This window comes from Electrona antarctica, assembly GCF_951216825.1.
Source record: "Electrona antarctica genome assembly, chromosome: 18".
Classification (NCBI taxonomy): Eukaryota; Metazoa; Chordata; class Actinopteri; order Myctophiformes; family Myctophidae; genus Electrona; species Electrona antarctica.
In genome coordinates, this window is record NC_136799.1 from 15,435,049 (window position 1) to 15,455,808 (window position 20,760).

The following is a 20,760-nucleotide window of genomic DNA, read 5'->3' on the forward strand; positions in this document are numbered from 1 at the left end:
GCGTCAGAAACGGTCGAGAAATGACAGTTACCAATCAAGCTATTTTCGTGCTTGGACAGACAGACCAAGGGACACACATAGTTGTGTAATGTGGTTGCACCACTCAAAAATCAATCAATTAGGCCTGGGGGAGGCGTGCAAGCCGTGCATACCCTTGCTGACAATAAATAATCCAATAAATGGATAAAGTAATCAAACTAATACCAAATAACAACAGTCATGATAATACTAATATACAAACAAAACAGTGAGAATGGCTTCTACATTTTCAGTAAATATTGTGAATATTTGTGAGTAAATATTTTAATGAAGGAATAGTAGATAGTGATACATCACTTGACACCAGGAGTTTAGGAATCCACTAGTTTGTAGACATTTTAATATGGGTCGCAAAAAACTCAGCATTAGTCTCAGAGTCAGGGTTTTGTAAAAGACAGTGACATTCCGATTTGACAAGAAGTAACAAACCCAAACACAGTAGTTTTGGAAAAAAAGAAACTTTATTTGGAAACATTATGGAGAAGAAAAAAGTTGAGTTTTTTTTTCCATTTCTCAAAATTTCATGTTTTTATTTACTATGATACAGAGAGGATGACGGAGCTCTGGAGGAACTAGTTTGTACACCGGTTTGAAACGAGCATGGATCTTATGAACAAAAGTATTAATAAAATAAAAAATATGATTGCTTTGTGGACAACTACAGAATAACTGGTTAATCTTTTATCTTAACTAGCAGCTGCTGAGTTTACCCCACACCCACCCACTTTGTCCACCCCACAACAAAGAGGGGGAGAAAGTCTTCAAGAACTATATTGGCATAATTCCAATTCCTCCATACGTTCCCTACTTCCCTTCCATGTGCCCCTGTCCTCAGAGTCTAGAACCGAGTGTCCTATAGAGGGGTGGACTGCTAGCTTCATTCCATTCATGATATCTACATATTTATCCCCTTTATAATGTGCTTATATAACACTGATGGTCAACAAATGAGCTGTCAGCTCCATTCTATTCCAGACATCTGACACCTAAAATGTGCCCGTGTCATTGTGTTGGAGAATGGGCTATTGGCTCCGTTCCATTCCAGATATTTGTCCCCTAGAATGAGCCCATGTCATCATAATCTAGGATAGGCTGTATGGGCTCCAATCATTCCAGAAACGCATCCCTTACAATGTGCCCTTGTCCTTATGCATGCACGTCTATAACATATAACCTAGAATGGACTATTGGCTCGGTTCCATTCCAAATATAAATCCCCCACAGTGCTCTTATCCACTCATCTTTTCTTGTTCACTTCTTTACACATACATGTGAAAGTTACCCTCTCTCACTCTCTCTCTCTCTCTCTCTCTCTCTCACACACACACACACGTACGCACGCACACACACAGTAACAAAGCAAGTTGGGTAATGGGTTTGAGAGCCCAGAACCACTAAGCACCCACAATTAAATAACTACTAGGGGTTAAACTCTCTCCAGACACATTTTACAAAGCTGTGATTTGTTCCCTGCAGGCCCTCTCGGGTTCCAATCACCTAGTCCTACATACACACACAGCATGCAAAGGGTTAATTTCCAACTGGTCATAAACACACGAAGGGCTACTAAATGAATGGATAAAAGCATCCACTTAATTGGGGGAAAAAGAGTGAACAAGGAGGCAGGAGACGAGACAAGTTTCTGAAATGGGACAGAGCCAGAGGATTAGATTTTTTTTTATCTCAACACCACCAACTCAAAATAACCATCACTTTGTGTTTGTCATTCCGTGGCTGAATTTACACAGGAACAAATGAAAAACTAACACCTTATTTTTAGCCCCATTTGACTCAGTCGTTACGCCAAAACTAAGTCTAACAGGGTTAGAAGAAGGGTGACACTTTATAATGGAATTATCCTTGTGTATTAATATGAATTTGAGGTATTTTTGCGCAATATATATTTTTCTTTTTTATTCTAATAATTAATTATTGTGTACACATTATACTTAATGTGTTGGTACTGTACACAACTAAGTAATATTTCCAGCCAGTACTTTTCCATTGGTTAATACAGATTGTAATGAAGAATAAAATAATTCATTTAAAATGTCAGTTTTTCAGTTCCAGTGTAAATCAGTTTCCCCTCATTCTCAAACATCCATCTACACAAAAACAGTTTTTCCATTCTCGAAAAGGCAATAGGGGGAATCGGACCCACCTTCCCTCTAACCTTCCTGTCTCTCCATCAGAACAGAAAGAAAACACCAACAGTGGGTTTTAGTTTACAATGTAAACTTTACATCATCATAACTGCTGCGGAATGGGATTAGAGCCTCTTGTGTTTTTAAACTGGATTACAGAGAAAGTTCAGTACCCCATGCTGGTTCATAATATCAGCTAAATCAGCCACTGATAATATATATACTGTATATATATATACTGTATATATACTTATACTTTCTTTCCTCTAATTAGGGAAACTATTAGACATATAATCCAACATACGATATTAAAGAGTTGGCATCTTGCATGACAGAAATGAAAAAAGAAAGAAAAGAAACCAATTACAAATCGATAAAAAACAGTTGAAAATCTTCATCACGCATTCCCTCAACCCAACAAACAATCAATGCAATGAAAATGACAGCGCTTGGCATTCAGCTCAGCATGTATTTAATGTGTTTTGAAGTCTTTTTTTTGTTTGTTTTTTTTACTCCGTAAATTTATTTCAGAAAAACAGACATGCAAAGTTTGTTCCAACAAACCCAATGGAACGACGACCGAAAAAACAAGAGGAACAAAGGAGAAGAGGATTCTTCTGGAAAACAGACAAACGAGTTGGCCCATCCATCAGACATCAAACGCTCCCCCCCAAAAAACAACTAACGAAGAAGAATAAGACAAAAGGAAACAGAACCGAGACCCAGAATGCTTTGCGACAGAGGTATTTCCTCTCGGATGTGCCATCATTGGGGGGCCGGGGTGGGAGTGGGGGAGGTGTTCATAGTGGGATCCTCCCTTCAGAGAAAAACATAGAACTAGAGAAATATTATCTTATTGGAGTTGGGAGTGCTGAGAGTCAAACAGGCAGGCTGAAAGAGGGGTGAGGTTTTTTTTATCCACCTGCTCCTACATCCAGTTTGCTTCTCACTGCTTGTTGCAAACCAACTTGTCTCTACTCTCTCTTTGTGAATCCCTTCCTCGTGTTCCTCTCCTCCGACAAACGGACAGTGTGAGGTGTTGGGAAGAGGTTGTAGTAGGACCACAGATCAATTCACACAGATACACAGACCTACGGACACACACACACACACACACACCGACACACACATCCCCGGTAAAAATCACACTTGTAAAAAAAAATGTTTTAAAGAGTCAGTTTTTGAGAAAAAGTATAACAAAAAAACAAACATAACATAAAAAAAAAATAATCTCAGTCAGTGGGACTTAAAAAAAATCTATTGTGCATGTGCTGTCCTTTTGGATCACAGTTCAAAGTTTGATGTGATGGGCAAAGGGAGCGGGGGATGGTTGCAGTTTATTTTTATTTTTTAAACAATAGCAAATCCACCAACGCAAAAATAACTTGTTTGTATAAATATATTTATTTCCTTATATTTTTGTAAGTCATCCTCCTGTGTACGTGCAACCGTTTTATGTGTCCAGATTGCTATTCTATTGTTAAGAGTCCACACTTCTCAGAGAAGTCCCTGGAAGGTGAACGAGAGGTTTGGGAAGAAACCTGGACACAATTGTATGCACTGATGTATGGAGAAAGTCAGGTCGGCTGATTGTTAAGAAAACCCACTCAGTCAGTCAAATAACCAGCCAGTCAGTTAATTAGTTAGTGATGACTGTGCTAATCAATCAGTAAGTCAACCACCCACCCACCCACGCAAATCAGCTAAAGCGAGCCTGATAGGACAGTCAGTGAACCAGTCTGTCATTTGACCCATCAGTTAACCAGTCAGCTAATTATGCAACCATCCAGTCAGTGAATCAATTTTTCCGTCAATCAGTCAGTCCGTTGTTGAATCAGTGGCCTTTGGGGGAGAACCAGGGACTGTTCTGGTCATCTTTACCCAGTTGAGATGCAGTCTCGGAGGACTCTACTTTTGAAAGCTTCTCATCTCCTGGATCTAGCCTGGCCTGGGATCTAGACCTTAAGCCTGGGTCTAGAGAGTATCTGGGGAAGCAAAGGGGCCTGAACTTGGCCAATCGGTGAACTTGGTGTTGAGGGAAAGGACATCTATGTGCTATGTTATTATGAGAGGTGAGGCGAGGAGAGGCAACTCTTTAGCCAGTGGGCCTTCCATGTATCCGAGCACAAGATGTCTAAATATCAGACCTGTCTTTACTCTGTGGTTCAAGGTCCAAAATCAAATGTGGCGTTACCTGAATCCGATTGGTTTGTACAGTGTCAGGCACAATCAATTCAATCTAGATAAAGTATGCGAGAGCCCAAATTTGATGTAGTTTAGGCTCCAATTCTTCTAATTTCTCACAATCCCAATGAGAAACGTTAGCATAATATAACATTGATAAAAGGTAAGATAAAAGTAATTCACTTATAGGCCCAACTAAGATACAAAATTTAACAGCCTACTAGCACAAATGCCGATGGCCCCGTTAAACAGACCATGATTGTTTTCAGATTTTCATCCTAGGCCAGGCAAGATCAAGTCATCCCAGATATAGTCATTAAATCCAGATAATGATCATAATTCCACATGGTGTTGTGTCCATATAAGGAAGTGGGTGTTGCATTCCAATTGGCTTCGATTGGTCAATCAAAAAACTAACCAACTCCACAGGCATTCTGTACTGGTAGGTCTCAATCTGGGATTTAATCTCACTCAACTGGCACATTTCACATGGATGAGATAATCCACGAGAGAGAGATAGAGAGAGAGAGAGGGGGGGGGGGTCTATTCTCCACCCAGTGTTGGCGGTAAGGGGCATGTAGTGGTTATTGAGAAAGAGAGAGAGAGAGACATCGTCCTGGACAGAGAACCATGCCTGTTCGATCCCAGCACCCAACAGGTCAATATGTGTGTCCATATCCCTGTAGCCATCCATTGAATGTCACCAAGCGGGGACTGTTGAATTCGTTAAGACGCAGGAGCTCCCTACACGTTACCCGTTAGCCATGTTAAATAACAGTGCCTCTGGCCTGTCTCTCTCCTATATGAGGGCGTCCGGCTGCAGGGTGTGCTGTATCTGCTGGGGCTGGAGGGGCGGCGGCAGCTGCAGGGGCAGCAGGGCCTCCACCATGTTGTGGCAGTGGGGGGGCGGCGTCCCCTCGCTGCTGGAGCTCTCCGCCATGTCGGCGCCGTAGAAGAAGTAGTCGCTCTGCAGGATGAAGGACTCGATGACGGCCTGGTTCAGCTTGGTGGTGGACAGGGTGTCCTTGTTCTCAAAGTCAGGACGCATCAGCGTGGGCCAGAAGCAGATGGAGAGGTTGTCCGCTGTCATCAGGGTCGTCTTGCTCTGCTGACTCACCCTGGAACGGCACAGATATAAAACCACGTTATCCGTTACAGAAGGGCACGGTCAAAGTGAGATAGACACAAGTTTGATAGGAATACAACCACTGCTGCCAAAGTGCCTTTCAGCAAGGCAGATAAACATCTACGCTGGACAAGAACTGCTACTCAAAGTGTCCAAGCAGAAGTAGGGGAAGTACGTTTATGCTTTGCAGATCTGTTCACATTCCCAGGGCATGAAAACTACATACAACGGACCTATTAGTCCTATAGTCTTGCTCAAGGACACTTTGACACTAACTCTGGGGGAGCCGGGTTCGAACTGGCAACCTTGCGGTTACCATCTGGCCACTCTAGCCCTGAGCCACTTTCTTCTGTAGCTTTTCCAGACTTTTCTCCTCATGAGAGTGTGCATGTGTGTGTTATCCCAGTCTCTGGTCTGCAGATGGACCCAATGACCTCTCTAATTTATGATATCATTGCAAACGATGTCATTGTGTCTCTCCCTTTCTTTCTTTCTCTCACTTTACTGTGCAGAAATGACAACATTTTGTGTGATATCCCTCTTGTACATCTCACGCGTGCGTGAGATGTAGCATGTGTAAGTGTGTGTGTGTTGTCTCTTACCTGTTGAGGTGTGCGATGATGTATTTGAAGACCAGGTAGTTGACAGGAGGAAACTTATTGACGATCTCCCTCAACACCTGCAGGCGCTCAATATGGTCCACGATTTCTGTTACACACACGCGCACACACAGGGAGAGAAAAATATATACATTTTACACGCTGTGCCTCTTGGGAAGGGAAATTATACACTCTGGAAGACAAAGGACAAGATTCTGCCAAAACTACTCCCACACTGTCATCTCACACACATACACATATAATATATGCAGACACAGAGAAATACACATGGCACAAACGCAAATTGCACACAGACAGAAATACATGCACAAACGCAAACACCAACCAAAGCCTGGAGGACAAAAAGCAACACTGATGTGTGTGTGTGTGTGTGTGTGTGTGTGTGTGTGTGTGTGTGTGTGTGTGTGTGTGTGTGTGTGTGTGTGTGTGTGTGTGTGTGTGCGCGCGCACGCATGCACACAAGAGACAAATGCGTAAATGCAGTAACACACAAACAGATAGAAATAAGCACACTTTATATGCACACTACACAGTAAAATCCTCAGTATTCATCTAACTGAGTGAGTGTATAAATCTAATGACATCGGGTTACATTCGTACATTCAGTTAAATGAATACTGTTTATATATACACGGGCTTGAGGCATAAACAAATACATTTATGATAGCACGCATATGCCTAACCCTAACCCTACATAGACACACACACATTGGGTCCATTTATATCCCATCAATCATCTTAACGAGGAGGCTCTAATGGACATAAAAGGTCATAGGTCACTAGTTCATGATCCGAGAAGAGAAATGGAGATCAGCATGGAGACGTTTAATAGCTGGGAATATATATATATATATATATGACCCAGTATAATTATCTGGTGTCTGGATGGGTGTGTACTAAATGCTCAGATCAGAGATTGATGCGTGTGTGTGGCTGTGTGCACAGGATGACTGCATCTGTTTGTTCATACGTGTGTGTGTGTACTTACTTGCGGCCTCAACCAGTTCAGGGTGGAGGTTGTAGGGTATGAGGGGGTCAGGCAGGTCAGCAAAGAAAGCTTTGAGAGCTCCAGCTACAGCGTTCACAGCTATGTCCATCACCACAAAGTCTACACCGTGATCTGCACGCACACACGCGCGCACACACACACACACACACACACACACACACACACACACACACACACACACACACACACACACACACACACACACACACACACACACACACACACACACACACACACACACACACACACACACACACACACACACACACACACACACACACACACACACACACACACACACACAAACACACACACACACAGGAAACCGTTAGTGATTCAAGTATCATTAGCATTGTACTTGGCTAGTACTGTATTGTAAACTGATTTGGTAATATTCTGGCATTTCTTCATTTCTGTGAGTGTGTGTGAGAATGTAAGTGTGAGTGAGAGACACAAAAACAGAGACAGGGGGGGGATTCTGGACCCCCTCCAAAACGCAATGATACAACTCAAGGGGATATCCTTTTCTCAATAAAGGTTCATATAAGGAGAGGGTGGTGGTGTATGGAGGAAAAGAGGAGAGAGTGAGGGGGCAGAGGATAAAAGCAGGAGAAGAGAGAGGAGGGCACAGGAGGAGAAAAGAGGAGCAGAGTTGTGATTCAGAACTGCTCCTCTGCTGTGGAAGTGAAGCTTATTGTCCTCGTTTTCCCGAGGGAAACACTGCAGCGATGCACCGACCTACATACTGATGGGATAAATACCGAAGATGATCATGAATCGCACAACTTGAGACCCTGACTGCTACAGTACTGTGCATTCACTATGCAGACAGTATATTATTAGAGGAAGACAGGAGGAAATTGGAGAGGGTCAAAATTGTGACTGCTTTGCTCCTGACATTTAATGTATGCGACCTCAAAATATAGCATGGAGCATTCGTGCAAGTGCAGATAATTCTTCTGGGGCGGACCGAAACAAGCCGTCGATTGAGCCAAAACGAGCGCTCCTCTTGGCCTGCGGCCCAGAAAAACAGACGTGCTTTGTGAACTGCGACAGTAGAGATCACCTGTCAGGACAGTCCGGAAAATGTGATGTTTGTCCCATGTCACGCATTAACAGAAAAATGTCCCGCATTTCGATGATCATGGTAACAAGAAGTTCCTTTTAACGCTGCAATTATCCCCTCTTAAAAAGGGGGGAAGAGAAATGCTGTTCTTGGGGAAATGTCATTGGTTTATGTTGCTGTAAAATGTCACTATTAAAAGAGAGAGAGCAATGTGTCATAAATCAATGCGTCGTCAGCCAGGTGTGGTGATGTTTGCAGGGCCAGCAAACCGGTCTGTACATGGACCGACATTATGATGAGTTTTGTGTTCTGTTGTCGCGGGTGAGAGAGAGAGAGCTCAGCGACAACACAGATTGTGAGATTCCCGTCACAACAAAGTGGATAGCACTGCGCAAGCACGCAATTACACCGAATGAATGCTTTAGTATCCTTCACTCCAGTCACCAACACTTTGTAGAGAGACTGTTTCCATTGACGGACTGATCAAAGGAACCGAATCTGAACAAGCCTCCTACAAGAGAAGAGAAGCACACCGAAGGCTGAGATGTCGCTGCTGCGCTAACTTTCCAGCACTTTCTTTCTGTGTGATCTCACATGTGTCAGCAGAGAACATTTTTTCAAGTATGTTGAAGTTGAGAAGTGAGAAGAGTTGATTGTTCACTACAATCGCTACCAGTGTGTGTGAGTGTGAGTGTGTGTGCGTTACCTTGATCAAACTGTTTCTGGATGTTGTCCTGGTCGGTTTTGTTTCCACTGACTCTGTACAGACCTTCTGTTGTCAGACCTATGGGCACATAAAAAACAAACCAGTCAATATGCATACATTACATTAGTCAATATGTTATGTCAAAGGGCCAAAAAATGGCCATTGTGGGAATTTGGTCACTAGCAGGTTAACCCATTCCTCCATTGATTTGTGACCATCTTGCAACAGAAAGGTCACCGGCTCCACCTCCATAACCAACAACCAATGCTGCATTCCCCTAAAACTGAGTGAATAGTTCATCCAGTTTGTGTTGATTTGCGGCGACATTGTACATATTTGGGCAGAATTGTCATCCCGCCTCTCGTTGCCAGGGTTATTGCATTGAAAATGCAATCGCAAATGTCAAGTCCAATATGGGTATCTGCACGGCCGGCACACACTTGAACACAGAACACAGAACTTGAACTTGAGAGAGAGAGAGCTGTACTGCAGCAGGTCCCTACACAACAATACCAAACAGCTGATCTAAGAACAGTGGTCACAGAAACGAGCATCTAATTAACACAGGGTGCTGTCCTCTGAGAGCATGTACGCGCACACACATACACACACACTGCAGTATGAGTGACCTTGCAGCAACACATGCTGCAGGATGCAGGTCTTTGTACGTGTGTGTGTGTGTGTGTGTGTGTGTGTGTGTGTGTGTGTGTGTGTGTGTGTGTGTGTGTGTGTGTGTGTGTATTCAGTGCAGGAAAAGTGAACTAGGCCACGTGCCAGAGGCATGCCATTTCAAACTCTCAAAAATTCAACATATGGATACATTATTATATTATGTACGTTTAATACGTCCACATATTTAAGTGTATGTGTGTGTACATGAGTGTAGGTATGTGTATGCATGTTCCAACGTGCATGTACAATACAATGTGTGTGTGTGTGTAGTGTACACACTACAGTATGCCTGTATGCAGCAGAACCCCACCCATAATACAGTGTACTCAGACACACTGCCTACCCAGCATTCCTAGCAGGTTGTGACGAGTCAGGACACGTCCTCCTGACACAGTGGGACAGAGAGACTCCTTACTGTAACTACAGGACACTTTCACACACATTTGTGTGTGTGTGTGTGTGTGTGTGTGTGTGTGTCCGTGCACGAATGAGAGAGAGAGTGAAGTCTATTTTAAACAGTGCAATGCAAAATTAGGCTTGAGATTGAAGAGGCGAGTGTGAGAGAGAGAGAGAGAGAGAGAGAGAGAGAGACTGTGTCTTTGCAAGTGTGTGGGAGGAGCATCTGTGCCCCAAAGGCTTTGCACATCAGTGAAAGGCAGTGTGGGTGTTTCTATGTGACAACACAGTCTGTTGGTGTTTATGCGTGAGTGTGTTTGTCTGTGAGGATTTATGTGTGTGTGTGTGTGTGTGTGTGTGTGTGTGTGTGTGTGTGTGTGTGTGTGTGCGTGTGTGTGCGCAGAGTGTGCGGGAGAGCAGGTGTGTGTTTGTCTGCGTTGTGATATAGCATCTGTGTATTTTAGCCGTTAAATCAACACACATTATCTCAGTCGAATGAAGAACCTGCTTCCAATGAAACACAGTGTGTGTGTGTGTGTGCGCGCACAAACTTGTTTGTCACCGACTTTGTCAGCAAAATGTGAGTTGACACAATCACAGTCTCACAGATACACAAACACGCATGCACTGACTCAACACACACTTAATCTGGCCTGAATGTGTTGTGTATGAGGTTGTTGCCGCATTTTATTCAAAACTGTCCGTTGTCTGCACACACACACAAACTTGTGCGCGGCGCGCCACACACACACACACACACACACACACACACACACACACACACACACACACACACACACACACACACACACACACACACACACACACACACACACACACACACACACACACACACACACACACACACACACACACACACACACACACACACACACACACACACACACACACACCCTGGCAGAAGGAAATAACAGTTGAGTTAATGTTTGCATGGTAGAATCCGATAAGACCTCCAACTGAGATATGATCTATATCCTGACTCACAATAACACACTCACACACTTTCCTCTTCGTGTCCATTTCTCTCTTTCTCCGTCCATCTGTCCATCTTAGTTAGTCTTGAGTTACCGTCTCTCCTTCTCTATGTTCTCTCCCTGTTTATCTTTAACTTTCTGTCATCATTCACTTTGTTTCTCTTTCCAGCTCTCTCTGTCACACACACACACGGAGCCACTGGCCCGTTGCCACGGTTATTTTATTGCCGTGACAACCATCTGCTGTGAGTAGGAACAGGAAGGAACCTTCAATAAATGAAAGTCAATCATTGGTCTAATTTTAATCTTTGTTTAACCACACACACACACACACACACACACACACACACACACACACACACACACACACACACACACACACACACACACACACACACACACACACACACACACACACACACACACACACACACACACACACACACACACACACACACACACACACACACACACACACACACACACACACACACACACACACACCATATTTTGTCATCAGAGTCAATGGTTAAAGACATCATTCTTCATTGAACATACTGTACACATTAACTCCCCCACTAAATTATATTTGAGAATATATGGAGAGAGATTATTTTGACATATCATATTGTAAGAAAAGAAAAAAACGAAAGATGCCATATCGCTGCTGACAATTCCTGGCCTGGGCTGTGTGTGAGTGGCTGAATGTAATACACATGCATAGTACACACGCTCACAGACAAACCCCTACTGTGAGCACTGGAAGTGTGTGTGTGTGTGCGCATGCATGCACCTGGAGGATATGCATATGATTGCGCACTACACTGCAGCCTTACACACACACACGTACAGTGATTGTGTCTGGCCAAGTCATCAGTTTGCGAGCTAGTGTGTTAATTTAACGACTGTCCTCCACTGCAACCCTGGGTCAATGGAATAAATCAATACAAACCTGTGTGTGGTAGGTGAATGCTGAAAAGTGTGTGTGTGTGTGCGTGCATGTAGTTACTTTAGCTGCCAGGACATTAAATCATGCTCACACAACACGCACGCGCACGCACACGCACACGCACACACACGCACACACACACACACACACACACACACACACACACGTTGGAGTAAAGCAGCATCTGCTTCCAATCAGGTCCACATCAACTAGGTATCCCACAATCCTTTGCTAAAGGTAGCACCAGAAACATTGTGAGCTTGTAGATCGGCCATTTTCAAAAAGCTAATGTCTACTCTCTACAGAATGGTTATAGTGGCTATAGTGATTTTGATGGGGACCCCTGAGGGCCGCTGAGCTAGACGGTTGGTACACTGTTGAAAAAAGCAGCATGAACAGAGAGCAGAGAGAGAGAGAGGAAACGGAAAAATAAGAAAGAAATTGCATTTAGACCCCCAAATTGACATAAATTAGCCTGCGGACCGCCATTTGAAAACAATATGCCAGGGACCCCCATAAGAGAAGATTTTTACGGCTCTAGCAGTGATTCTCAACCTGTTCAATTTCAAGGACTCCCAGTTTGACATGCATTATAGGCTACGGACCCCCATTGAATGGTATTTCCATCTCTGGGACCCCCAATTTATATTGTAAAATCAATGTTAATTTAACTCTTAGAGTGTACAACTGGAACCAAATGGACCCGTTAGGGTCCCTGGAACTGCCTCAGGGACCCCTGGGGGTCCGGACTGGACCCCACTTTGGGAATCACTGATTTAGACTGCACTAACATGCTAGAGGGTGGAGGGAGAGGGGACAGAGAATGAGAAGTGGAGATGAATTGGAGATCACACACACACACACACACACACACACACACACAGAAGAGGAGAAATGAGGAGAGAAGAATAGAAGGAGAATGATCAAAGGTCTAGCGGGAAAGAAGAGAAGAGAGGTGAGGAAAGGAGTTGGAGATGATGGTGAAGAGAGCAGAGGAGAGAAGTCTCTCTCTGCATGCATGGGTTCTAGTTTCTCCATAACCCAAACTTCACCTCAGAGGCGTATCTACAATAAGGCGAGGGCAGGCGGCCGCCTGTCCAAATCCATTTCTGGCCTGGCCAAAATCCATACAATGAGGGAAAAAAAGAGGACAAAAACAAGACATGAGAACTATTAAAATGGACAGCTGATTGGCCGTTGCGGTAGAGCGCGACCCTCAATCCCCCATTGGAATGTAAATGCATGCCTTTCAGCCTTTGTATCCCACTCGTCTGGCAGGTATATCTCTTTGAAAACCTACGATTGTGCGCGGGGAGACGAAAATTAACATATCTTGCCTGGCCAAAACGTAATTCCTGGATACGCCACTGCTTCACCTCTGTGTAGGGTGACCAGAAGTCCCCCGTTATGTGGGACAGTTCCAAGACTTTTCAGGTGTCCCACAAATTGAGGCCCTGTCCCACATTGTGACTGGCAGGCATCAGTGTTCAAATGCCCTAATTGTTAGTTGGCTTTGTGTCTCTCATCGTCTCTTTTCCTGCAAGATGTGAACATGAGAAATATCCCCTATAGGCTACGTACAGTACCAAGTTGGCCATGCCCATACCAACCATGACCAAAAGGAGCATTTTAAAACAAAATGTGAGACCACAGAGGGGTTTAATAACAAAATCATAGGCATCATATGGCCGAATATGACATCAAGGCATTTAATAGAAACTTAATTAATAAGTTGCTAACCCAGTCCTTTCCCACTTGTCCCACACAAGTGATACTTCTGTCCCTAAAATTGGCCTGGTAACAAGTAACATCACAAACTGGAGCTAGAGAAGATTTTTCGATCAGAGCTGTTGATGTGCTAAATGGAGCTTAGATAACGTGAGGTGATGTAGTGTGCGCGTATATGTGTGTGCGCGTGTGAGAGACAGATGGGCTGTCTTTATAAATAGAGTAATCGGTCTGCAGTTACCTACATACTGGTCGCACACTTCATCACCATTATGCGTCCCAGCCCTGCTAGCAGAGGGGCTCTCCGGACGGACGGCCGTCTCTCCAACACTTTGGTCCCAGACGATATGTCTCCTGAAGCTACTGGCTGGATGGCTACGCACCTTCGTGCTCCCCCCGCAGGCTGAAGCTAAATGATTGGCTAGCAGAGATCAGTCATTCAGAGGCCTTTAGTTTGAAGCGGGTAAGGAATTGGGATGTGCCGATACTCGTTATTATTGTCTTTATCGCGATAAAGACATGCTCACAATAATCATATTGCAGAGATTTAAATTTATTGTGGAATTGTCCATCATACACCGGACCCAATTTGGCTCCGTTTCCATCTACACCAAATCTCTTCAACAAAAACATCTGCCATTTTTGTCTCCACCAGGCCGAAGGCATGGGGAGAGAGGGAGAGAGTATGTTTTGCACTCCGTCCGTGTGTGTGTGTGTCCGTCCGTGTGTGTGTCCGTCCGTGTGTCCTTCCGTCCGTCCGTTACCAGCTAATCTCCGGCACCGTTAACCCGGTCGATGCCAAACTTTGCACACACACTCCCTGGATGCCAACGATGAACCTCTGCCCCACATTTTCCAGAACGGCCTGTTATAGCGCCACCATGAGGCAGCTTTTCACATGTTTTACCTAAAACTGCACCGATCTGCATGAAACGTTGCATGCACACTCCCTAGAGGCCAAGGACAAACCGTTGACCTGCATTTTCCGCATCTGCCTTTTATAGCGCCACCAGGAGGCCGACTTTTGTAAAACACATTTTTTGATATTACTCCTCCAGATTCTGTCCAAAAATCTCACAAATCGTTACACACTATCTCTATGGCCATGTGCTCAAGTCGGATCTGTCCGATATTTCATATTCCATCCTAATTGGCTATAATTAGCTTTCACAGTTTGCAAGATTGCCCCGTTTTGAACAAAAGCCTCAAATGATGAACGCAGCATGCAATTTACGTGAAATCTTTCACACATTTTCTTACTAGGCTGAGGAATATATCCCACCCTTTTCACATTGGCCTGTTATAGCGCCACCAACAGGTTGATTTTTGCAAAACACATTTTTGGAACAAAATGCCTCAAAAACATGTTTATATTAATCCTAAACATTTTGCCAAACATCTCACACAGTCCTATCCTCCTGGTGGAGACCTGTGCCCAGAAGGGCACTTTTTCTAGTTTGCTAATGATCCCCCCCAGTACCGGTATATGGAGTCTGGGATGCAAGTGGTTAACAAAAGTGGCGTTTTAAGAGTTTTAACTTAAGCATACTTTGATTATCGCGATATTGTTAATCACACTTATTTTGGACACAATAATCGTTCATGACATTTTCATGTAGTCTCATCCAAGGGGGGTAAACGTTTATTATTTAACTATTAAGAACTTAGGCCCCTATAGATAGGATGCTGCAGCCTGCATGCAGTGCTCCAACTCTTGGCACAACGCCAGGGATGTCAGGAAGACAGTTATCATAGTCAGGGTTTAAGGTTTGTTGCTACTGTAGAGGTTTTCAAAGTGACACAGAACACACTCTCCATTTAATCCTTTACTTAAAGGTTAGAAAAAATGCAACAAACATGCTTTCAAAAAACATGCCTATTGATTATTCGTTGCCTAAACCCAATATCGCTGCTAAAGCCAGATTGTTACAGTTGCCCGCTGGTGTTGCATGCAGTAAATACCAGATGTACAATATATGGGGCAGCAGTGGCTCAGGGGTAGAGTGGTCGGTAGAGAGGCTGGATGGATGGCAACCGTGAGGTTCCCGGTTCGATCCCGAGCTCCCCCAGAGTTAGTGTCGAAGTGTCCTTGAGCAAGACTCTGAACCCCTAATTGCTCCCGATGTGCACATTGGTGCCTTGCATGGTTTCCTCCACCATCTGTGTATGAATGTGTGTGTGAATGTAATGCACAGTCTATGTAAAGCGCTTTGGATAAAAGCGCTATATAAATGCACCATTTACCATTTACAAGCTCACATTCGTTGAGTTGGAAAGCTGTTTCCATGAGTGAGCCTTCCACCTCAAAGACATATGAAATCACACTCTACAAAAATGGGTTTATCGTGCGTGCATTTTTATCACATTTCTCTCTTGTTGAGTTTCCTAGTGGACGGGCTGGGGTTTTGGCCCAACATACAGTAGCACTGCTGCACTGGACGCTTAGCACCATCTATAACAATTGCTGTGTCAAATTTGCAGTCAGCACTGCGACTGCTCAATTTCAGCCATCAAACTAGACTTAGTCTAGTTCTGTATGCGTGTATCACGATGTATGTATGTATGTATGCCTTTTGCTTTCTTAACCATCTATCTTAAACACAGACTCTGAATTGCGTGTGCATGTAGTTGAATTCCTGTCCAATCATACAATTTTACACACACGATAATGGCCTTGGGACGTTAAAAGCTTAACACTGATCCCTTCATTCAGACACTCTGAGCTGCCAGGAATTAATACCTGGAGAGAGAGATCGAGAGACTGACATACTGTACAGAGATAGAGAGAATGCGTGCTCTCTCTCTCTCTGTGTGTGTGTGTGTGTGTGTGTGTGTGTGTGTGTGTGTGTGTGTGTGTATATATATATATATATGTATGTATGTATGTATGTATGTATGTATGTATGTATGTATGTATGTATGTGTGTGTGTGTGTGTGTGTGTGTGTGTGTGTGTGCGACCGTGCATGCGTGCAACGTGTCAAGATGATATGCTATTGACCATCAGGAAGAAAAAGTGAGAGGAGAGTGAGTGAGAAAGAGAGAGCAAAGTATGGGTAGATAAATGGAGTTCTCCACCAACCTAGAAAGCTCAACACATTTCACAACATCACAGGATGGTGAGAGAAGGAGAGGAGGGCATAAAGGGCATAAAGAGAGCAGCAGGAGAAAGAAAAATCAAGAGGGAGGGAGGGAGGGATAGGGAGAGAGAGGGAGGGATAGGGAGAGAGAGGGAGGGAGGGAGGGATAGGGAGAGGGAGGGAGGGATAGGGAGAGAGAGGGAGGGGGAGAGAGAGAGAGAGGGAGGGGGAGAGAGAGGGAGAGAGAAGGGCAACAGAAGGGCTTTCTAAAGGCAGTGTAATGGAAGAGTAGAATGGATACCGTACACACATACACGCAGATACAGTACATATGCCCTGGACACAAACACACGCACACGTACAGAAAGGCCAGTCAGGAGGAAGTGACTCATAGCCTGAGCAAAACCCCTGACTGACACACACACACACACACACAATTAGACCAGCTGACTGCCTTGGTGCCAGGTGGCTCTGGCTACAGTCAACACAGCATGGCCCCTAGTGACATGTGCGTGTACACACACATTTTGGTGCAGGACAGTATTTCTTATCAAGACGTAACATACACACACCTGACCTAACCACCACCACAGCATGGGCCCTATATGCGCACGCACGCACACACACACACATACTCTGCCTTAAGGGTATTCACTATGGGAAAGGACGTGACTAATACCGTTCCAACAACTAGCACACACTCACTCTATATGACACACACACACACACACACACACACACACACACACACGGGCCGTAACCAATCCACTAACAATCTAATCCCTCTATTGGCCCTCTGCTCTTGCTCTCTTTGCTATCAAAATAACAGAGAGGGAGAACGAATGACAAAGAGAAAGGCAGTGAAAGACAGGGAGATATCAGAGAGAAGTGACATGGTACAGAGAGATGGATAGATAGAGAGGGAAGGATGGAGAGAGAGAGAGAGAGAGAGAGATATAGAGGACAGAAGACACTCACCAAACCTGCAACACATAAACCTCTCTTCATACGGTCTTCTCTCCCCTTTCTCTCTTTCAGTCTCTCTTTATCCAAGGCTTAAGGGCAAAGAAAAGAAAGAACCGAGAGAGAGAGATAGGATACTCTCCAAGACAGGCTAATGGAAGGTGGACAGATGCTCATGTGCAGCCATAGGCGGCAAGCGTTTCTGACACGGACGGACGGACGGACGGACGGACGGACGCACTCACACATACACACACACACGATTTAGATCGTTGCTGTCGGGCAGAAACCTCCCATCTCCGTATTCTATTTTTTTTCATAAATGAATGCCCTACTACTTGAATCATAATACAGTGTCACACAGAAGTCACAACAGGGACGATATGTTGGTGTGGGTGTGCTCAGAGTCAGTGAACAGGAAACGACAACAACAGTAAACAAGTAAGTGATCTGGACAACACAGTAAACTACAGGACATGGAAACAAACACAGGAAAAAGTTAATTATTTAAAAAGCCATGTGTACTGTGTATGTTTGAACACAGCCATGAAAATGTCAATCATATAGGGTTCATAATTCATATAAAATAACACTCCGGATTCCATGTAGACAGATTTTCCTACATTCCTACTATTATTTATGAGAAAAAGGTTATGATGTACCGAATGATGTATGTCAAGTGTGTGTTCAAGCGTTTGGAGAAGAGAAATATCTCATTCTTCATATATTTCAACTTTTTATGTTTTCTTATTAAATGAATGTCCTGAAACATCATATGAGAGTGTCGTACCACCAAAGTAGTGAAAAGAGCTAACTACAACAAAAATTAGCACTTTGTGCTAACACACTGTAAGCAATGCATCTACTAAATGTAAAATTGATTGTGATTGTGATATAATATAATATCAAATAAATAGAAATAGAATAGAACACTTTTTTTTTATCATAATGACAAGTAACGCTTTTGGACATATGAGGGTTCCACTCGGCAGCCACGATAAGGATAAGTAAAGTTAGCAATAATCATTACGAATATTAACCCATTCTGGGCGGGAACCCCTTTTGGTGTTTTAAGCATTATGTTATACTTTAGCTATTGAAAAGCTCATAGCGCGCCACTGAGTGGCGCGCTACGAGCTTGTAGGTCTGCTATCTTTGAAAAATCGTAAAAATGCGGCACAAATCTTTGAATATATATTCTTTGAGAAGATTTTTTATTTTTTTTATGTCAAAATGGGTTAATTGCCAACACCAACCCATATGGCTATTAACTAACCTATACATATATAACTACCAATACATATTGCAAGTTAATTTTATTTAGCAATGCGCAAGTTTTGTAAATAAATCAGTGAAAGTCCAATCAATCATACCTTGACTTGCTGTCTGTCTCACACGTTTGTCACACAGACAGTCACACACACTCTCGCTCTTCTCTCACACTTTCACATTCTCACTTCTCTTTCACACAGTACTATAACTAAACGAACCACCAGACATGTGCGTGGTCAAAGAGGGAAACCACCAGAGTAATGTAAGATGGGATGTTGAAGTCTTGAGTCAGTAGTCATGCTGCTGTTTATGGCAAAACATGATGATGGGAGGTAGTAAGTGAGAGATAATGTGGTACGTGTGGTTATATTATGTTATGTAAATGCATCATGATAAACACATGTATGTCATACATTGATACGTGATCAATATTGCTTCAGAACTATGCAATAACACATACGCAATATATACATGCATGTATATGAATTATACATGGATATAACCATCCATCCATCCACACTGTATGAATTATACATACACTACATGGATTATAAACAGAACTACATCAGTGAGGATTTGGTCCGCTCCAGTACAAAGTGGAGACTGATCCAACTTCAAAGTGAAGAGCAAATAATCAGCTTTGTATGGACACACACACACACACACACACACACACACACACACACACACACACACACACACACACACACACACACACACACACACACACACACACACACACACACACACACACACACACACACACACACACACACACACACACACACACACACACACACACACAGAGAGAGAGAGCAGTATCAACCAGAATAAAAGAGAGAGGGGAGGTTACTGGACCTTTCCTTGGCTTTTACGCAGACCCAGGTGGAGGAGGGGTTTTACTAATACAGTATTGTGTACTACTGTATATATCGTTCATACATGTGTATGAATGTAATGTCAGATTCCTTCAGATTGACTATAATGCTCACATTCAGCAGCAGAGTGAGTGAATAAACACCCATGGATCAAACAAATGACAAAGAACTTTGTTCCCAGAATCATATTATATTCACAACATTTAGATGAAATTATCATTTAACCTTAAAGGACCACTTCACCACTTTCACCATCTTCATATAATAGGTCCTCACTAATCATGATAAAATGGCACGATTCTTTTCTACTCAGTCTGTGTCTCATAGGAGGGCCGTGGGCAGTTTAGAAACCGTCTTCCAGTGACCTCATCATTAGGCTGATTATTTTTTAAACAAGATTCTTTTACAACATTTTTTAGATTTTCATTATCGTGAGAACGATGGCTTCCATTTTCGCATTACAACTTTTCAGGACTAGAAAGCCTGCAGTTTTTATTAGCTTGTATTCCCCATCGATGATGTCACTGGAAGACGGTTTCTGAACTGCCCACAGCCCTCCTATGAGACACAGACCGAGTAGAAAGAAATTGCGCCATTTTTTCAAGATTATTAGTGAGGACCTATTATATGAAGATAGGTTGAAAAGTGGTGAAGTGGTCCTTTAAAACCTTTAAACAGCCACAATATGGCCATGGGTAGCCTTTTCAAAAGTCGACGGGATGCACCAGATCAAAACTCAGCTGTGTCGCACATGTACAGTACGTATATGCACACATGTATTTGTGTTTGGATTTATGATCGGATGTCAAGTTCCTCCAAAACACTTCCAGAAAAATGTCAGTTGGTGCAAGAGAGATCCGTACAAACTACTCGTTATATTTCAATTACCGAAGCTAGACCCCATAACAGACACTTTGTTGATTGAGTAGAGTTT

At 43.4% G+C, this 20,760-nt stretch overlaps 1 protein-coding gene across 1 annotated transcript in view; it reads right to left on the minus strand.

Annotated features, from left to right (window-relative positions):
- Positions 1-478: 478 nt before the first annotated feature.
- Positions 479-20,760, minus strand: part of arhgap5 (Rho GTPase activating protein 5) — a 39,299-nt gene continuing 19,017 nt past the window's right edge. Inside the window, exons 4-7 of the mRNA XM_079528835.1 lie at positions 8,895-8,972; positions 7,102-7,233; positions 6,096-6,201; positions 479-5,485 (exon numbers count right to left, since the gene is read on the minus strand). Of these exons, the coding sequence (XP_079384961.1) occupies positions 5,167-5,485; positions 6,096-6,201; positions 7,102-7,233; positions 8,895-8,972 (635 nt within the window). The 3' untranslated portion in view covers positions 479-5,166. The remainder of the gene's footprint in view (positions 5,486-6,095; positions 6,202-7,101; positions 7,234-8,894; positions 8,973-20,760) is intronic.